Genomic DNA, 16940 nt, shown 5'->3' on the forward strand with positions numbered 1-16940 from the left:
AAAAAACTGGTGAGGGAGGCGCAAGTGCCTTACACCTAAGCGTTAGATGTCCACTTTTATTTTTATTGATAAACAATGCAGGTGAAATAAGGTTATAAACTACAAAGCACACCTTTTATGAAGGATAACAAGTCAATTTTTAATATCCCTTCCAGTTCAGAGGGAACTAGTTGCATTATACAATGTTTCCAAGAACACAAAAGGTAAGCACTTTACGAAAGTTAGGTGCAACACTGCACATTGTGCCATACAAAGCAATTCCACAATCTATAACCACAATCAAATAATCCAACGTCTTTACATTTGATAATTGCATCATTCCACACAACGAGGAAGCAGTTTGCTTACTAACATATGACATTACAATTCTGTAATGATAATTAACTGGAATACAAGGGTATTTCACACCCCTGTGGTTTCTTAGCACACAGTGCTAATTGAGCCAGTGTGAACAATCAATCAACGAGAAAAGAGAACATCCCTCAGAAAAAGTTTAGGCGAGGACTGTCTTCTTTGCTACAGCCATGTTCTATTGATTATCCCCTTTTGGCACACTGAGGGACTTGTAGATTGACCCATATGAACACATATTTCTAATAACGATACAATGTGTATCAACAAATCCATTGCCTGGTCTTGCAGGTACATTCACTTGCGGCCTAAAACAGCAATGATGTCTGTGAACAGATTCAATTAGGTTTTTCGGTTACTATTTTTTTTTTCAAATTACACAGTATTTACAAATACAGTATTAGTCGTTCCCTGAAATCGGAAAATTCACCAATGAAGACTTTTTATCTAACAAAGTAAGAGGTATACACACCACAATTGAGAGAAAATAATGTTTGTTCAGTCATATACTGTTCACAAAATCTGACTGTGGCGAAACCGCAGTTTATAAGGGAGGGCACAAAATGCGACAGTGACAAAAATAACAGAAAGCAACATTGAGTCTGCAAACAGACTGGCTAACTGTATGCTTCTGGCACACTCTGGCACCAGTAAGTAGTTACATGTGTGCACATAATGCCTATGGACCGGTGGCTAGGTTATTCTAACTGCAATATAAGATTGCGTAGAAGATAACATTTCAAACCCAGCACAATGCCGGTATGTTAAATGAAGGGGGATTAGTAAATTAAAAGGCCACTTCACTAAAACTATTTATTTAAAAAATAAACTTTCTTTATTTTGGGCTTTTTTACAGATCAAGAAAAACTGTAAATAGTAAACCTAAAAGGGCATAGATATCTGGGTTTAGAAGTAGATGCTTGGTGACACTGAGGTTCGCCTCCCTAAACTACTTTGGAGAATTTAACATAATCCTTAAAATGCAACCACAGGTCATGCATGGGCTTTGACGGGGACATGTAGAGAAGAACTCTAGTTTAAAGTCATGGACAGAGACTAATGTGCATATGTTGACACTTTCAATTTAGTGTCCTGATTTTCTGCCATTGGGCACATGCCTAATAATATGCAGACAACTGTAAGACAAGCCAAAACATAAATGAAAGAAAAAGAAAAGATTATAACATGAAGAAAGCAGATACAAGATACACTTAAACACCCATCACGACAAAATGCAGGAAAAACACTTTCTACTGAAGTCTGAAATAACTTCAAGCTGAAAAGGCAGTGAATGTAAAGATTATACTTCAATTATTATTGGACTGGTGCAGACAGCTAGGTGTAATAAGAAATTCAAAGGTGTATTGTGATAAAAACAAGCAAAGAAACAGGCAGATGAGTTGGACTAGCCGGTGCTTATCCTCTGCCAAATCAGAAGTACATAAAAAAGAGATTCAAGAAGACCTAGGACAGATAGACAAGCCATAGTAGTTCAAAAATAGAGACGAACGATAACAAGTAAAGGGATCATTCTAAGCAGCATATATGTGTGGTACAGAAATACTACACCTGGAATGTCATATGCCGCATGTCGAGGCAATTTGATGTTGTGGCATTCCCACACAATTCGAGTTTTGGACCTCAAAAAGGGGACAACACACTAATTTTGTTTGCACTCCAGTTTCTGAGGTGAGTAAACTCAGAATGCAGGGTGTTGGTCTACAAAATTTGTACAAGGTTTTACTCCTGTTTACACCTCAATCAGGATTAGCAAGGAGGTTTTTTTCTGTGGTATTAAACAGAGTGCAAAAGCATCCATGAAAACTGCCCTACTATGTTGCCCTCAATGTGCCCACCTCCCTTCAATTAACAGGCACCCAAAAAAAGTACACAAACTCACATCCCTGGGTTTTGAGACTTATAACTGAATATCTCAGCAGCTAACCTTTGGGGGTCTGTCAGATGAGGGTGGATTTGCATTACTCTGTCTACTAACTGAGGGTGGAAGATTCCACATAATTTTATGCGTGTACTTGAACGCTCTTTTGCAAAAGGATCACTCTGTGACCACTGGTTTACTGATGTAGATGCACCAGGAATTTGACAGAGATCCCGAGATCTTGTTTGAAGTGATATTTGGTGCGGTTCTGAAAGAAACTGGGAAGGGGCGGAGATGGGGTGATATGAGCCTGGGTCAGAACGATATTGAGTAGGCATTGAGGCAGAATGATAGTCACTGGGAAGACTATGTATGTCAGCTGGAGATTGGTGCTCAGATCTCACAAAACCTGGATACTTGAACGATGGCCTAGAATGAGACTGGTCCTGTATGTAAGGGAAGAGACTGCCACTAGAGCAACTCGAGGTAATCGTTTTGTGAAAGTCTTGATGGTGATGAGGGTGTTGGGGTGGCCGGTGATGAAAGTCATCATGTTTTGCAGCACCAGAGGATTGGTAGGCTTCTCTTTCTTTATTACATGGACAGTATCTACACGGTCCCATTGGGTCTGAATGAGAGTGTTCACAGTGGCTTGTTGACCTGCAACTCCACCTGTTAGGGATTTGGCTCTCAAGAGACAGAGACATAAAACCAGAGTCTGCACGATCTAGAGAGGAATAGGAAATTGAGTCCATGTGAGAGGGGTGATGTGGATACCAATCGGAAGATCCATAGCAGCTGTCATGAGAAGACACACTGTTCGAAGCACTTCCTCTGACAGAAGCATCAGCCACAAAGCAATTTCCCTTATGGCTGGAATTTCTTCTCTCTATTGAAATTGTTTGCTGAGGTGCTTTGTCAGACTCTTTCGAAACTGCTGGTGCAAGTTCAGCCTGTGATGGCTTCCTGGTCTTTTTTTCTTCTCTTTGTGGGGCCACATTGCCCTTTGTTGGGGAAAGCCTGGCGTTTGCACGAAGTTCATCTGCGACAGACCTTTGTGGCTGATTGATCCTCTCTGGGTGGTAAAATTTGCATTTTATCCCATATGTACATTTTTTGCCTGAAAAGAACAGAAAACAGAAATGTATTTAATTAACCTGATGAAATTAGAATAAGTGAAGCAAAACGTTTAGTGCTCTCAATGTACTTCCTACACCACCTTACCATATGGGCATTGAGCCTTTTTGTGCTCTGGAACAATGGCTTTCTTTCTCAAAAAATTGTCCAAGCTTGGTCCATGGCGACCCAGGGGATCATCCGGAGGCATAAACCTACAATACAAAATGTGAATTACAACTAGCTCTTCTTCATAGTTTTTGCACAGATTATAATCTTGAATACATTTCAAACGCTCAGAAACACACTGCAAAATCAAAAATGCTAGGTAAATCTACATTCATTGCAACCACCACTAGGTGCCAATATTTTGAAGATCGCAGAAACAGCAGGAGTAGAGAGAATATGATGGTGTGAGCCAACCCTACTCCCCAGTAAAAACATTTCAGATTGGGCAAACTAACAATCTTCACCAAGTTGTACAAGAGACTGTAACAACCTTCATGTATTTCAAAATGTTGAGCACATTTTTCAACAGATTCAGGTAATATCTACAAATGGTAATTCCACGTGGTGTGCTCTACAAGTGCACTGACCCACCCAAGCAATTAGCTTGTGGGGACGCATTGTGCATTTAAGGGTTGTTAAACATTCTTCTGTGGTTTTGATTTGCACAATGGAAAAAAATACTGACTGGGTAATGGCTTTCACTGTAAGTCAATACTTGAACCCAAGTATATATAACTAAATTCCGCAATTTATTGCATCACTTGTTTCTGGTGTTCATATCTGTCTATTACCAAACAACACCAAAAGACATCAAATTCACATCATCTAGTCACAATAACAGAATAGTAGGACATAACTAGCACTATGTACATACGTACTTGCATTTCTAACATTAGTCCAAGCTAGTTCGGTTTCCAAACCTTACGTTAGGAGAGTTTAAGACAATTCTATTTCTCTTAGTGGGTCTAAAACACAGAATATCATCGCTTTCTCAAAGCAGTAATTCTGATGTATTCGCAGTTTCTGTCCTCCTTGTAAAATTACGAAAATTAATTGAAATTCAATGATTTACAGGGTAAGCAAACGTATGCAATTAATGCTTGCACTTGACCATAAAACAAAAAAAACATAAAAAACATACAGCTTTGCACCTACAAATTGATTAAATATGCACAGGAAAAATCCAAAAAAGTGGGAAATTAGGACATGGATAAAGTAAAAAAAGATCTAAGACTAAATTTAGATCACCATTTAAAGGAGACACATAGGGGCTGATTACGATGCGGCCCGTATCGGCCGGAGCCTTCCGGGACGCATCGTATTCAGCTCCTCTGTTTACTTTCTGACTGCCACATTACCATGCTGGGGGTCGGAAACTAAACTGGCTGGCCATTCCGGCTGGCTTCTGGAGGGCTCAAGGAGCCCGTCGGCCAGTCGTAACCGGCTCGTAATCCCAAAGGGTAGGCCCTTCTGCCCTTGGGATTACGATGCACAGTTTCCGGCATGTTTTTTTGCCGGCCTCTCTGACATGGAAACCATGTCAGAAAGCGTATTTGGGGGGCCACAGCAGGGCCCCCTTGGGTGCGCTGCCTCCAGTATGGGGACGAGGGATCCCATGCAGATCCCTGCCAGCACCCTGTGGCAGGCCCCTCAAGAGTGCCTGCCACGGGGTGCAGGGATGAACAGCACCTTCCATTTCCCTATGGGAGCATGTATTGCAGACGGTTTACGGCTGTAATGCATGCTCCCATGGGGGAATGTAGGAATGCGATCAAACAGTGTTCGGTCACATCCTAATTAGGCGGTGGGGACCGCCAACCAGAGGTCAGTCAGTCTCAGGACCGAGACAGTATCACCATAATATTTACATTACAAATGCCCACTTCATATTCAGGAGTGCTGAAGATCATAGCTAGCTATACAAGATTTATATGTTAAGTGGCTCCTCCGCTTATGAAACATGAATGTTGTATCCTGTCACACTTATTTATTAGCTCTTATCAGGCACCGGAAACACATACTTGTCATTGACGAAAGAGTACATCAGTAGTCGTTCCTCAATAAATTTCTTCCATTCAGGTCTTTCATTTTGCAGATCACGGTATGTATCATTAGATACAACAATGCCATCAGATTCGTAAGCCAACTTCACAATGAAACGGTCATCGTAGCACACAACACGCTTGCCTCCAACACGCCGAGAAGGGGTGAAGACAAGGATTTTCTTCCGCTCAAGCTCACGAAGTAAATTTTGATCTGAAAAAGAAAATGATCAAAATATGTAGGGAACAAGTTATAACATTTTGATAGTCAAGAAAAGAGTAGTTTATGCAAAAACATGTGTGTGCATTACTAATATGATTTAGGATTGTGGATGTACTGCAAACGTTTCAGGTTCAAATCTAAATAAAATAAGCATAGTTTTTCGTTTTGTTTAGGCGCTCAGGTGGGGATAACTCCAAGTCACACATGTCTGCTCTAAGCAATGCAAGCATAACAAAATAAAGATTAAAAAAATACATTTGAACAGTACAAACTAAAGTCAACTGCCCATCTGAAGGGTCAGTCCTCGCACTAAGGCAGTGGTTCCCAAACTGTGCGCCGCGGCACCCCGGTGCGCCGTAATGAGGTGCCAGGGGCGCTGTGGCACGATGTGTGAAATTTAACGCACAGTCATCAGCCCCCTGCCCTGCTGCGTTACACAGCTAGAGTTCTGAAGTCACACGCAGTGAGAGTCTCATGCTGTCAGGTCACACTGTGTAGGACAGCGACGAGCCGCACATCAACATGCTTTTTGAAATATAACAGCGCCTGCTTTTCGCTGTAGTGCCACAGCCTCTTAGACTGCGCGTGGTTGTAGAAACGTTTACATTTGAACTGTATCTTCTCTACCAAGTGTGTAAACGAATGCTGTCATTTTTCACACGGTACTGTTAAATATAAAGTATGTCTCTCACCGAACCATTCATATAATCAGAGGTTGCTAGTGAAATCTGTCTATGAGAAAAGGTAATTTGGAATTACTTAATTTAAACGAGCGTAAGAGTTTCATTATGAAAAATGAGAGCTGTTTTAATGGTTATATGACACAACAGCCAATAATTCTATAATAGCTGCGGGTTTTATGATGTTACAAGTCTAACATTCGTCGTACAATTGAATTGATATACAAACATGGCAGTGTTCCTTGTTTGTAGGCACAATCCATACTTGAGTCTGTCTTCAGCTTTTATGAGCGGTAAAATCGGTCAGTGTCCCACTGTTTTTTGATAGGTCTCTTTGTGCAGATCCGGTCTCTTACATTGCAGCTAAGAAGGTAGCGCCCATGGGCACAGGGTCTGTTTAGGCCCAGGATACTGTGATACCACAGACTGGCACCTACTTGAAGCAGCCCGAGGCAGCAGGCATTTTGCCCAGCACTGACAATAATTCTTATTAAGTCAAAGACCCGCTGGAAAGACATCAGAGCTTTTTCTAGTGGCAGTTTTGAGTTGTCTCAGACTCACCATAAACTAGTGCAGAGGGTTAACATGCCTGCAACAAAGAATGAAGTACCTTGATATCACCAAAATGTATTTATGTAGATAGCCCGATAGGTTATTGTTTTTGCCACAGAGATCCATTTGTTACTTGTGGTTCAGCTGCACCTGTGACTGAGCTGGGGCAGGGGGTGCTGTGCTTAAACATAATTTATGGGTGTAAAAGCTCCTGCTAGAGTTACTTGTGGGTCCAGCAATTCTCACACCAAAATAAAAACAACAAAGCTAACTTATGATTAATGCTCCTGCTGGAGAGAGATCAGAGTTTTGTCTAGGAGCAGTTTTGACCCACCATAAAGAAGCGCAGGGGGTTAAAATGCAATCTGTAAAGCAGGGCACAAGTCCAATAAAAAGAAGTGGGGGACTGACCAAGTTAGACACTATGCAAGTGACATCATGACATCACAACGTAGCGCTATAAAAAGAATTTTAAAAAAAATGTAAATTATTTGTGTAAATACTGGGACAGGCCACCCTTTCTGACAGTGTTTCAGTGGCTGCACTTATGTACAGGGATAGAACAAAGGCAAAAGCATGCCTCTCAAATACCTGTGAAGAGATGGCAAGCTGTGTGCCTTTGTTTCCCCTCTGCTGCATTTACATTTAAGTGTGAGGTTCCAATGCGCCTCCAGTCAGGCGTTTCAAACAAGAGGAGGCCTGATGGCCCCTTAACTTGGGCCTGGCTGGAGGTGAAAAAAAAGCCTCCTCACTGGACAAGTTCAGCATATTTCTGTGGGACCCAACTTCCTGGCAGGGGGGACGGAGTCCACCATGTGAAAATAGTGGGTTGACGCCGTGTACCTGCATGTACCCCTGACTCGTGCCCTGCTGGAAAGATCAGGTGCATTGCACCAGTTTCAAGATCTTTGTAGAGTTTGCTCGTTGCTCAAATGGGAGCAATATCTGATATTTATATGTTTCCCTTGTCTTCATTGCTTGATTTTGCTCATGAGAAAGTGTGACTCGTAGTCATGCGCCCTGGCACATGTCAACTAGCATCCAGGTGAGGCTTGCACACATGATCAAGGAGCGTGCGTACACACTTAAGCGCTGAATGGCTGTGCGTGAACACAGAAAAGTGCACACACTTCAGAGAGAGAATCTCGAAAGTGTGCACAAAGGCAAGCACTTCTGAGCAGAGATCGTCCAGCCGCGAGCAAAGAGCATGCAAACATAGGTAACGTGCACACCCTCAAGATTGCTAACACACACAGGATAAAACACCTTCCAAAGAGAGAGCATGTGAAGTGTGCACATACCGCCGTTAGCATGCCTAGACAGGCGAGGCGAATGCATGCACGTGCTCATTGACCGTGTACACCAGTAAATAAAATGGTGGGGAGCCACGGCCAACTGCCGATTAGGTCAAGGGAGCCTCAGGTCACAAGAGTTTGGGAACCACTGCACTAAGGTAATGCTTTATGGCCTTTCTTTAACCCCCTTCAGCGCAGCGCGAATTTTCGCGCTGTGCTGAAGGTTCTATTGGGCCAACGGACTCATGACGGAACGGTTCCGTCATAAGCACAGGCCAACCGACGCTCATGATGGAACTGTTCCGTCATGAGCACCGAAGGGGTTAACTCCCTATACCTACACGGAATATGTATAGGAAGCTTCCCTTTGAGGGAATTCAAGTATGAGCAGTTTATAAGGCAATGAGACATTTACCGAAACTGACTGTTTCTAAAACTAGTTATAGGCAATCGTTCTATGCACTTTTGACAAGACCAGAACATTATGTGAATCTTTTTTTTAATTAAAAGTTCTTATTTTGCTGAAAAATGACAGCACTGCCAGTGCCTATCACTTAGATGCGCACTGGCATTTCTAGTAATTGCCACAGAGGTCGTTTCTTAGAAACGACTACTAAGTTTGTTCTCCATAATGAAATAAGTTCCTCCATTTTTTTTTACTTCCTCATTGGATGCCATCTGTTTGTGCTTCACATTTTATACGCGATTACTGGAAGTAGCTCAACCCAGGCATGGGTTCTATGCTATTAGCTGCGCTGAAAAATGTAAACACATTAAGTACATTTTATGAGGAATACGAATTGTGAAATAGATGTTTTCGGACTCAAGCGAATCATTTTGAGAGCTACAACTTTTTGGTGCTTTTAGAACAAAGGATTTGAAAACTTGGTGTATTTACCGCCAATGAGCAGATTAACTCCTACATAAAGACATTCCATACTGGCCTCCAAATTCTCAATATTGTTAAAACATTTTTTTAATAATAATGCTGAAGTAACATGCTTATGTATCCAAATCAGTGAATTTTTATTCCACTTATGTCAAAATAAACAGTTTCATTTTTGAATTTCACTAATACGGCTGTCCCAAGAAATTATTAGTTTCCTTTATATTTTTGAGACTATAAAATCTGGCGTGAATTGGAGGCTGAACTCACTGCTTTTCCTTTGGACACGAATGGGGTTCCTAGGTAATTCAGTCTTTCAGCTAAGTCCTGGCTCGGAACATATGTACCAGATAACTGTGCTCAGGGCTTTAAGTGGAATGAAAAGAAAATTGGGGGCAGGGGCCTCGCAAAGGGGCGTGGCCAAATTAATTAAGGGCGTGGCTTACAAATACAGAAGCTAAAACTCTGTGCTTAGAATAGTGTGCCACCCATCTTGTATTTTGCTGTTTGTCATTGTATCCAGATATATAATACAACAAGTAACATCATACCTACAACAAGTCAGGTCTATTGGCTTTGTCAATGATTGTTAGTTGCATAAGATAAATAAGCAGCAACTATGGCTTGTATATAATATTGAAAAAGCTTTCACTTAAAACCCTGGTGACACCACCAAAATGTTGCTGCTCCTGAGTTTCAAACAGAGAAGGGAAACCCAGAGAGAAATCACTCTCTTTACAGGATTTCCCTTCCTCTACAACGCTCGCCTGGCATGAAGTAATGCCGTAACTTCTCCCCTAGTCTGAAGTGAGCAGTGTGAGCAAGCGCAAATTGATGTGCCTTCTGTCACTGCAGTCTGGAAAAAAACGGATCGCCTGTGCCAGGGCACCAAACAGAGCCCAATAGAGATCCATTTTGAGGCCCCCTTTCAAAAACTGCCGATGTTCAGCACCGGTGAGACTTAGCCCACTTAAAGCCCTGACTGTGCTATCAAACAAGAATACTACTGAGGGTTTGAGGGAGGTGTTAATAAACCAGGACACCTAACAAACCCTAGATCCAGCCATAGCCATTGCAGGTAAGATTGGTGGGAGTTTTTCGAAAGACAATGAGGGAAAAATAATAATGTATTTAATTTTCCCTCGTGGTCTGTCGAATCTCCCCCTCTTACCCCAAGAAAATGAATTGTAAACTTCGTTCATTCATTTTATTCAGGTGGGGTTTTATAGTATATTTATAGTGTATTTTTTATTGCAGATGTGAGGGCTAATGCAGCTCCCTTCTGTGATGTTGAATTAGGAATAAACCAATGATTATAAAATATGTGGACTTTGCATATCTTGTACTTGGAAAAGTATGGCGACACAGAAAACAATGATTTGCTTGCACAGGGTGGGCTCCATTCAAAAGGTTTATGACAATATTTATTTATAAGTTTATCAGCAATTTACCAAGTAATTTCAAACAAAATGGTTTTGAACATGAGTATAACTCTGCCACAGTGGGTAGAACTCTGCACTTATAAATCTCTTTATGGGGTGGTAAATAGGTATAACCATGTCTTGTTTGCCCTGGAAGTTTGGGTATGCCCACAAAGATTTACATTTGTGGGGATTGCCAAAATGTTGTCTGCCCTCTTCCCATCCTGGAAATAGTCGGAGATTCAATTAGTAATTCTCTTCCTAGGATTGGAAGGAGTATGGATCACTACCAATTTTGCTCTCTCCACGCTGAAAAAAAATGCTTTACCTGTGCTTTTGAACAAAAACCTCATGTGTAGTGTGTTGCAATGGAGGACTCTGCTTACGGGGGATATTGCTTTGGGAAAAGTTGCATGACATTCCCAGAAGCACACCTGGAAGCATGTGAGTGGAGCAGCTTTCCAGGTGTATTTATGGGCATGTTTGTGAAACCTAAGAATTAGAAAATCTTTACCCACACAGAGACCCAAATCTACAGGTGCAGATTTACAATGAGTGATATTTTCTCGTTATTTAAAGAATCGACCTTAGAAAGTATTTAGAAAAAATAATAACAAAAAAAAATAGAAAGAAATTATGTTCTATGTTTCTCGTTAGAGGAAATCTATAACTGAAGGATGTAATTCCCAGTATAGAAAATATTTACTGGATATGGCATTGTTTCTTTTTGTGCTACGACAATAGTCACTTAAAAATCAGAAAAACAAGTTAGTACAGTAAGAGAGTCTTTCATTCATCTCAAATGGCACGCCTATTGTATTGCCCCTTAAGGTTTTGCAACAGGTCTGAATAGTCCATATTTGATCATTGTTAGAAAAGTGGTCTCTAGTTGGCAGTGGTTTGCACCCTGTCCAAGCAGAGACCCTCACTCTAGTCAGGGTAAGGGAATTACACACCAAAGATAATCCTGGCTCACCCCCCCTGGGAGCTTGGCACGAGCAGTCAGGCTTACCTCAGACGAATTGTGTAGAAGGGGTGAAAGTCCAGCAGGTGGAAACATTTTGTTATTTGGGTGTTATTTTTTCACATGATGGTAGTTGGTACCAGGATTTAGTAAGTGTTAGGTCTAAGATGGTAAAGAGCGCCTATGGCATATTTAAATTCGCCTCCAAGATCGGTGATAGGCGCATCAGGGATATGATGCAGATCTAACCGGCAAGGAGTGTCTCTATTGCATTATATGGGGCAGGATTGTGGGGCTACACCACTGTAGGTTCTCTGCAAAGGGAAGAAAATGTCTTCCTTAAAAAACTTCTTTGTTTACCTACCTCAGCCCCAACCGAGTTGATCCACAGGGAAGTTGGGGTTGCTTATTTGGGTGATCTCATTTCATTAAGGCCCCTGATGCTATGGCGAGCTATATGGTGCAGGAAGAGACAGTTTTTAACCAACTTGCCATTAAGGACTGCCTAGACCTGAATAATTGGACCAAGATACCTTGGCTCAAGTATGTTGTTGACAGTTTTCAGATCATCTATGGACTAAACATATTGACAGACCCATGTTCTGCTGGAAATATCCCTAAACAGGATATGAAAAATATCTTTTTGTTGTACAGAACTCAAAAACGCTTAGTAGCTAATGGTTGCCTTACTACAGTTCATCTTTATAATAAATACATTGAAAGTGAAGGCTTCTATCCAGATATCTAGACCAGCCCATAGATTTGTCTTAACGAAACTTAGATTTGGAACGGCCCATGTCCTGGTGGCCTTCCCCCATCCAAAGAAGCATCCTGTTGGCCCTTGCCCATGTGATGTGCATTCCAAACAAAACACCCTGCACTTTATGCTAATTTGCACGTTATTTTTGAATTTTAGGGTTGTTTACTTAAAACGTTTGTAAAGTACAGCATTTTTAATGTGGAAGACGCAATGAAGCTGATTTATAATATGAACTCTGTGGACAAATGTTTTTATACTGCTACTTTTATATGTAAATCCATTCAATCCAGGAAAAGTATGATATTTTAACCATTCGCTTTTTTAACCTGTATTTTTTATATTGTAATGCATTTTTGCCTGTGTGCTTTTATGGTCATTGTATTAAAGTAGCGAATAAAGCTTCATGAAATGAAAATGTGTAAAGCAGTTACAGTCACACACAGTAACAGTGAAAACACTCCAACTGGAGTTCACACCCATTCAGAAAAATAGCCAATATTTATCTGAATAAAACAAGACAAAAATAACAAAAATCCAACATACAGAAGTAAAGATATCACTCTTCAAAAGCTAAATAAGTTCAGTCTATAGAAATCTATGGATGAGTTTCCTTTAGCACAAAGTACCTTGGATTCGTCAAAATTCAAAGACAAAACAGATGCCAGGGGAGGTGAGGTGCTGGAAAAGCAAAGCGATGCATTGGTTCCTTACTCCCAGGGGAGGTGATGCATTGGTTCCCTACTGCCAGGGAAGATGATGGGTCAGTTCTCTACCTTCAGGGGAGGTGATGCGTTGATCACTGGGTACGCAGCCTCAGTTCTTTACTGCTCTGCAACTTCGATGATGAAATCAGCATCCAGTGACTATGCATCGAAAATCCAGTCGATTGACAGCAATGAAACAGGCACTGTGTCTGAGTTGGAGAGGAGTGTCACAGACTTTGGGGATGCGGTGCTCCAAACTGATGCTGTGGCGGTTCTTCTGACACATTGCAACTGAAAGATGGGGCCTGCAGTGAATGCTGTGGTCGATGCGCAGATATAGAACCATGCTACAGTACTAGCAGTGGTGATGCATTGAGGTTGTTGGCGATGCGTCAACTAAAACAGACGCTGGGAGTCGATATGTTGGTTTCTCCTTCAGTTCACCAGATTCTTCTTCCAAGGGCCCAGTAAACTGGATTTGGCACAACTTGGCAAGTCGGGACTCTCCACAGAAGAGCCCAGGCACTGATAGCTGAAGTCATTTATGGTTCTGAGTCTAAACAGGAGGCAACCACACACAAGCCCCGGGAGAACCTTTGGAAGCAGGATACAGAAAGTAGTCCTTTCACTCCCAGGACAGAAGCAGGAAGCAACAGGCTAGCCCAACAAAGCAACAGGCAGAGTTACAGTCCCTCAAAGAATCCAGCTCTTCTTCCTGGCAGAATGTCCTCAGTCCAGAAGTGTTCCGATTTGAGACTGTCAGAGGTCTAATGCTTATATCTCATTCTTCCTTGGAAGTAGGCAAACTTCAAAGGAAAGTCTTTGTAGTGCACATGACCAGGCCTTTCCTTGACCTGGCTCCAGACACACTACAGGGGGGTGGACACAATTTTGTGGGAGGACAAGCACAGCCCTATTCAGGTGTCAATGACAACTCCTCCTACCACTCTAGCTCAGGAAGACACATCAGCCTGGTGATGGCCCATCGGGATCTGCAAGGCACACTTCAGCTCCCTTTGTGTGACTGTCTAGAGTGAATTAACAAAAGCCCACCTATCATCCTAACCAAGGCATAGATTCTACAAACAGGCAGAAGCACAGAATGGTTAAGCAAGAACAGTCTCACTTGCTAAAAGTAGCATTTTCAAACACGTAATTTAAAAACCAGCTTCAACAAAAGATGTATTTTTAAATTGGCAGTTCAGAGACCCCAAACACCATATCTCTATATGCTTCGAACGGGAAATTACACTTAAATATATAATTGAAGGCAATCCCCATGTTACCCTATGGGAAAGATAGTCCTTGCAGTAGTGAAAAACGAAATTAGCAGTATTTCACTATTGGGACATAAAAAAACACAACGGCACACGTCCTACCTTTTAAATACACTGCATCCTACCAATGGGTTGCCTTATATGTATTAAAGGGAAGGTTTGAGCCGAGCAAGTGGGTGCACTTGCCAGATAGAAATAGCAGTTTTAATACTGCACACACAGACGCTGCAGTGGCAGGTCTGAGACATGTTTCCAGGGCTACTCATGTGGGTGGCACAATTAGTGCTGCGGGCCCACTAGTAGCATTTGATTTACAGGCCCTGGGTACACCTGGTGCACTTTTCTGGGGACTTATTAGTAAATCAAATATACCAATCATGAATAAATTGATCACCAATACAACTTAGACAGGCAGCATATGCACTTTAGAACTGGTTAACAGTGGTAGAGTGCCCAGAGTCCTAAAACCAACAAAAACAGGGCACAGAAAAAAGGGGGGGGGGGGCAAAAGGTTTGAGGATAACCCTACAAAAGGGTCAGGCCCAACAGTCATCATTATGTTTTCAAATGAAACACAAAACAGCAGCAGAAGTATTGTTAGAAAGCATACACAATGTTATGATTTTAATTTCTGAGCTAAATCATATTCTATTGTTTAAAATGTGTTTAATTAACATTCAGCATACCTGTGATTGGCACATCTGGCCTGGGTTGCTCCTTCCGCCATGATGGTACAAAAACGGTGATATCAGTATGCCCCCGTTCCAAAAACCAATCCACAGCCAATGAAATACCACGACATGAGAAGACCTCTTTGTTGCCATGGCTGTTGAAAAACACACAATTGGTCATTTAAGGTTGTTACAACAGTCTAAAAGGGAGAATTGCATTCTACAAAGGACAATGACCCTCTCGCATGAAATAAGCATTTTTTTGCTAGTTTTTGAACCCCTTCAAACATTTTTTTGCATGCTTTTAAATTTAAAACTGCCTTGGAAAAGAAGGACGATAGTGGAGTGGATCTGGAAACATGATAAAACTGTCTCTAAATGTTGGCTGAGACAAATAAAGCGAGTCAGTAAAAAAAAAAAAATTGTATATTTGTATAGTGCACCCATGAAGGCATCCAGGCGCTGTCCATGGGCACGGGTAGATTAAGTGATTTGCTCAGAATCATAGGTTGTTGGGCAGATGCAGAGACCCGAACACTGATTCCGTGCTCCCGAGTCGGCAGCTCTGTCTGCTGTGCCATATCCTCTACTTTGTAACAAGAAAGTATATTGTCACAAAAAAATATATATCAAAAAGATTTTCATTAACTAGACAAATCAGTGGAGTAACTCTATATCGCTGATATGCAATAAAAGGTCCAGATGAGACACATCCATGACAAAACCTAGTGTTTTTTTGTCCTCTCTGAGGACAAAAATGGCAAGCAGCAACGCAGGAGGGAGTGGGGTAAGCAACAATGCAGGAGGTTGGAGGGAAGGACGGACGGGATCAAGCAATATGGGAGCGGTCAGAACGATCGGGCAAGCAACAACACACAAGGGGGGCTGGGGCAAGCAACAATGCAGAAGAGAGTGACGAGCAAGCAACAAGAGTGAGGAGAGGGACCTGGCAAGGGCGAACACCAACAATGGAGCAAGCAACAACGCAAATGGGCGGGTGCAAGCAAAAATATGGAGCAAAATGGAGGAGACGGCCTGCAAACCCATGCACTCTTATGAAGTGCTGTAACTAATAGAAAGTGAAATCATGACCAGTGGACAGACATTGGGTGAGGAGGCAGTACTTGGGCCAAGCTCAAGTGTAGGGACAAACAAACGAAGTGATGTTGGAATGTCCTTACGAAAGAGAAGCAAGGAAGTGAGAGGGACAAAGCACTGGTAAGCAATGGGTGGACTTTGAGCTCCCTGTATGTAATCAAAATGTCTGTCTCAGGTAAGACCTAAAAATGAAAACTACAGAGATGCACAGATTTCCTAACGCTGCCCACTGCCATTACACTCTGGTGTCGTCGTCTATCACTATATTTAAGCTCAAAAGTGTTTTTTATCGTCTCACTCAGTAGATATTTCTGCCACCCGAAAAAAATAATACAGAGAGCTGTCTGCCCTGCTTTGTTTACCAATTATGGAATAATTTTGAAATTAAAGATCTAATATTAATAGCCTTATAGAAAGTGACAAATTACCTGCATCGAGTTGTTGGTACATAACTGTACACGTAAATTAAAAAATGTGCAGCTAAAGCTTCACACAGTATAACTGTCGGCAGACTTAGTATGAAAAAGTCAGATAAAAAAAAAACATTATTATAAACTTTAGAAAATGGTAAAAAGTTATATATGCAGTATCGCTAAAGACTAATTTTTCATTAAGTTTAGGCGAGTGGTTGGGAGTCAATGAATATCAGCCTTCCTTCTCTATGCACGAGAAGAGAATAACAAACAGAACTTTAAAATTCGAAATTATAGTGGGATTGCAAAAGCAAGCTATTTAAAACACCTCCGATGTCGAAAAGATTGAGCCATAAACGTTTGCATTTTATGAAACTAACCGTTGCAAAACTAAAATTGTCAAAATGTAATAAAATCTTTCGCTTCCTCGACAAAAAAAAGCCAATTGACCCTTTGGTACTGATCGTTTGTAACATAAGCAAGCAAACTGGCAGACACACAAACGCACATTGGTATACTCGGTGATCTGATTTGGCAACTGCTGCGAAAAATTCCCCGCGAGGAGGAAGTAGGTTCCGATTTACATACAGCTTTGCATA

The 16940-nt window shown here is 41.5% G+C and overlaps 1 protein-coding gene across 1 annotated transcript in view; it reads right to left on the reverse strand.

The window, feature by feature from the left end:
• Window positions 1-25: 25 nt before the first annotated feature.
• The window catches only part of ZC3H12A (zinc finger CCCH-type containing 12A), a 59715-nt gene continuing 42800 nt past the window's right edge, over window positions 26-16940 (reverse strand). The window contains exons 3-6 of the mRNA XM_086956456.1: window positions 14846-14985; window positions 5377-5611; window positions 3455-3561; window positions 26-3350 (exon numbers count right to left, since the gene is read on the reverse strand). Coding sequence (XP_086812582.1) covers window positions 2248-3350; window positions 3455-3561; window positions 5377-5611; window positions 14846-14985 — 1585 coding nt within the window. The 3' untranslated portion in view covers window positions 26-2247. The remainder of the gene's footprint in view (window positions 3351-3454; window positions 3562-5376; window positions 5612-14845; window positions 14986-16940) is intronic.

This window comes from Lissotriton vulgaris, chromosome 2_1 (genome assembly GCF_964263255.1).
Source record: "Lissotriton vulgaris chromosome 2_1, aLisVul1.2, whole genome shotgun sequence".
Classification (NCBI taxonomy): Eukaryota; Metazoa; Chordata; class Amphibia; order Caudata; family Salamandridae; genus Lissotriton; species Lissotriton vulgaris.